At 42.0% G+C, this 2,664-nt stretch overlaps 1 protein-coding gene across 1 annotated transcript in view; it reads left to right on the forward strand.

Moving 5' to 3' along the window:
• Nucleotides 1-2,664, forward strand: part of LOC101863462 (elongator complex protein 2) — a gene marked incomplete in the record, with an annotated part of 25,541 nt that overhangs the window by 16,045 nt on the left and 6,832 nt on the right. The window contains 1 exon segment of the mRNA XM_035971805.1: nucleotides 1,856-1,986. Coding sequence (XP_035827698.1) covers nucleotides 1,856-1,986 — 131 coding nt within the window.

Genomic DNA, 2,664 nt, shown 5'->3' on the forward strand with positions numbered 1-2,664 from the left:
GGTCCCGAGTTCGAATCCGGGTAGCGACCTAAACATTTTCTTCTCTAAATTTGTCTCCTTTCACCTCATTTCCTGCTCTCTAGCAATGTTCTGTCGTCTGCTTTCGTCTCCTCTTTCTGCCCCCACCCCCTCACCTCCTTTGCCCCTTCCTCTGGGCTCCTGATTCTTTCTGCAGCCTTTCTACTGCTACTCCTTCGCTTCTTCTTACTGCTGTCTTTCAGCCACACCCCTGATCTTCTGGTAGGAGAGATCTACACCTAGCCTTCTCGGACAAGGGCAAAAAATCTCGGAGGGCCCGTGTGCAAGTTGCGCTCATTAAAGATCCCTTGGTGGTCTAAAATCGATAAGAGTAGGTTTCGGCCGCCACCCGGGTAAAATTCAAAATTTTCTACCAACTGAAAATATTAGGTGTGTCCCGCGCGCTCATATGACCTTATGCAGTTGCGAGCACCTCTAAAAGGTAAAAAAAAAAATTAGAAACCAAAACTTTGGGGGTACAGCTGATATAAATAGTTCATTATATCTTGGTGAAAATAAGAATTTTATTAAAAGCATTTTTTTTAAGGTGTTATACAAATTATAGTTGTAGATTGGTTCTACTCACTGTTCCTTTAACATTTGCTTTACTTTCATGGTCTCGTTTTTTATATAATAGATAGGGCATGGCATCTTGGTATTATTTTCTTTTTGTCACAGCCTTCATGGTTTGAAATTGCCCGGCCTCAAATTCATGGCTACGATGTCCAGTGTGTGGCTATGCTGGGACGTTACTCGTTTGCCTCTGGTGCTGATGAGAAATTGGTTCGGTTGTTCTCAGCCCCGAAAAACTTCATTAATAACTTTTGTGAGATCTGTGGTCACAGCACAGAAAAAGAACTGGCTTCTGAGGTAGGTGTTGATGTGGACAGCATAATAGTCTTTTCTCTCTCTCTCTCTCTCTCTCTCTCTCTCTCTCTCTCTCTCTCTCTCTCTCACACACTCTCTCTCTCTCTTTCTCTCTCTCTCCACCTCCCTCACACGCACACACACACACGCTCACACTCACAGACGCACACACACTCAAGACTAGCCCTTAGACAGAGACCTTTAGTTTGCATCTGCCCAACATTCTAATTCAATTGCTAGATTTCACAAAACAGTTTCAGGGTCAAAGAAGTATGGTGTTGGACTCAGTCAAAAAAAATCCCTTGATTGAACCTTGCCAAGTGACGAAAAAAATTTAATCTGCCCTTTCAAAGGACAAATGGTCACATATGTAAAAATCAGTTGCACTGCAAGTTAAACCAGCAGTCGAAAGGCGAAGAAGAAGAAGGCAAATTATTTTCCAAAAGCTTTTTAATTTTGACTGTTTGATATTTACAGATTTTTTCAATTTTTTTTTCTTTTTTTTTTCTCCTGCTGTATTTTTCATGGTTATCAATATCAATAGTTTGTAGAAAAGAATCTCTTTCTCTCTCTCTCTCTCTCTCTCTCTCTCCCCCTCTCTCTCCCTCTCTCTCTCCCTCCCTCCCTCCCTTCCTCCCTCTCTCTCTCTCTCTCTCTTTCACCCTCTCTCTCCCTCTCTCTCTCCCTCCCTCCCTCCCTTCCTCCCTCTCTCTCTCTCTCTCTCTCTCTCTCTCTCTCTCTCTCTCTCTCTCTCTCTCTCTCTCTCTCCCTCTGGTGGATAATTTTTTTTTAAAGAAAAGAAAAAAGCAGTCCCTCCCTTCCAAAGCTTGAATGGTGTAAGGTAAATGTAAGGCAAAGGTGAATACTTTGTTGCACATGAACATCAAACCTAAAGACAAGCTGTGATTTCAATATTATTTTTTTGTTTTCTTACTTCCCCCCACCCTTGCTCCGCTATGCACATCATCAGCTCCCCCTAGCGAGGACCAACTGCTGCAAAACACGCTGTGGCCAGAGGTTGCCAAGTTGTATGGTCATGGCTATGAAATCTACTCTCTGGCAGCACACCCCAGCGGCAAACTCCTGGCCTCAGCTTGCAAGGTGAGAGTCTCCCATGATAAATTTGAGCATCAGGAAACACTGATGGTTATCTATGTTGTTAGAGTATTTTATGAGAGTTTGTTTAGTTTTCGTAAGAGTTTTACTGCATTTGGAACATAAATAAGTCATATAATTACTGAAGATTAGAGGCGTTACAAGAGAGTAACATACAAAGAAAAGAAGGAGAGATCAGGACCATAAATGTTTAATAGGAAAAAAGGAGCAAATCACACCAGAGTACCAGCCAACAGCCCATGTATATGAGTGTGGAGTGTGTGTTGACGCGGGTGCTCTGTGAATATTTATGTGATCTATGCTAGGTCTGTAGTGTAGTGGTTAGGTTACCGGACACATAATCGTGAGATTCTGGCCGGGAATTCAAGCCTTAGCTCGGTCATCGGCCAGCGATTAAAATGTACTAAGCCCAAAATAATATTGTTAATTTTGCTTTTTTATTTGAGTTTCATAATCTGTAGTATTGGTTGCATGTGCTCAAGAAATATTTTTGACGAAATTCAAAGTGGAATGGATTGTCAACATCCTCAGGTGATTGTAAGGGTTTTAGGTTTTCTACTTCATTCTTTTTTTTACTTGTTTTTTGGAAGATGCCAGTGCTAGGTGCTACTCTCTCTCTCTCTCTCTCTCTCTCTCTCTCTCTCTCTCTCTCTCTCTCTCTCT

Source organism: Aplysia californica, unplaced genomic scaffold (genome assembly GCF_000002075.1).
Source record: "Aplysia californica isolate F4 #8 unplaced genomic scaffold, AplCal3.0 scaffold00510, whole genome shotgun sequence".
Taxonomy (NCBI): domain Eukaryota; kingdom Metazoa; phylum Mollusca; class Gastropoda; order Aplysiida; family Aplysiidae; genus Aplysia; species Aplysia californica.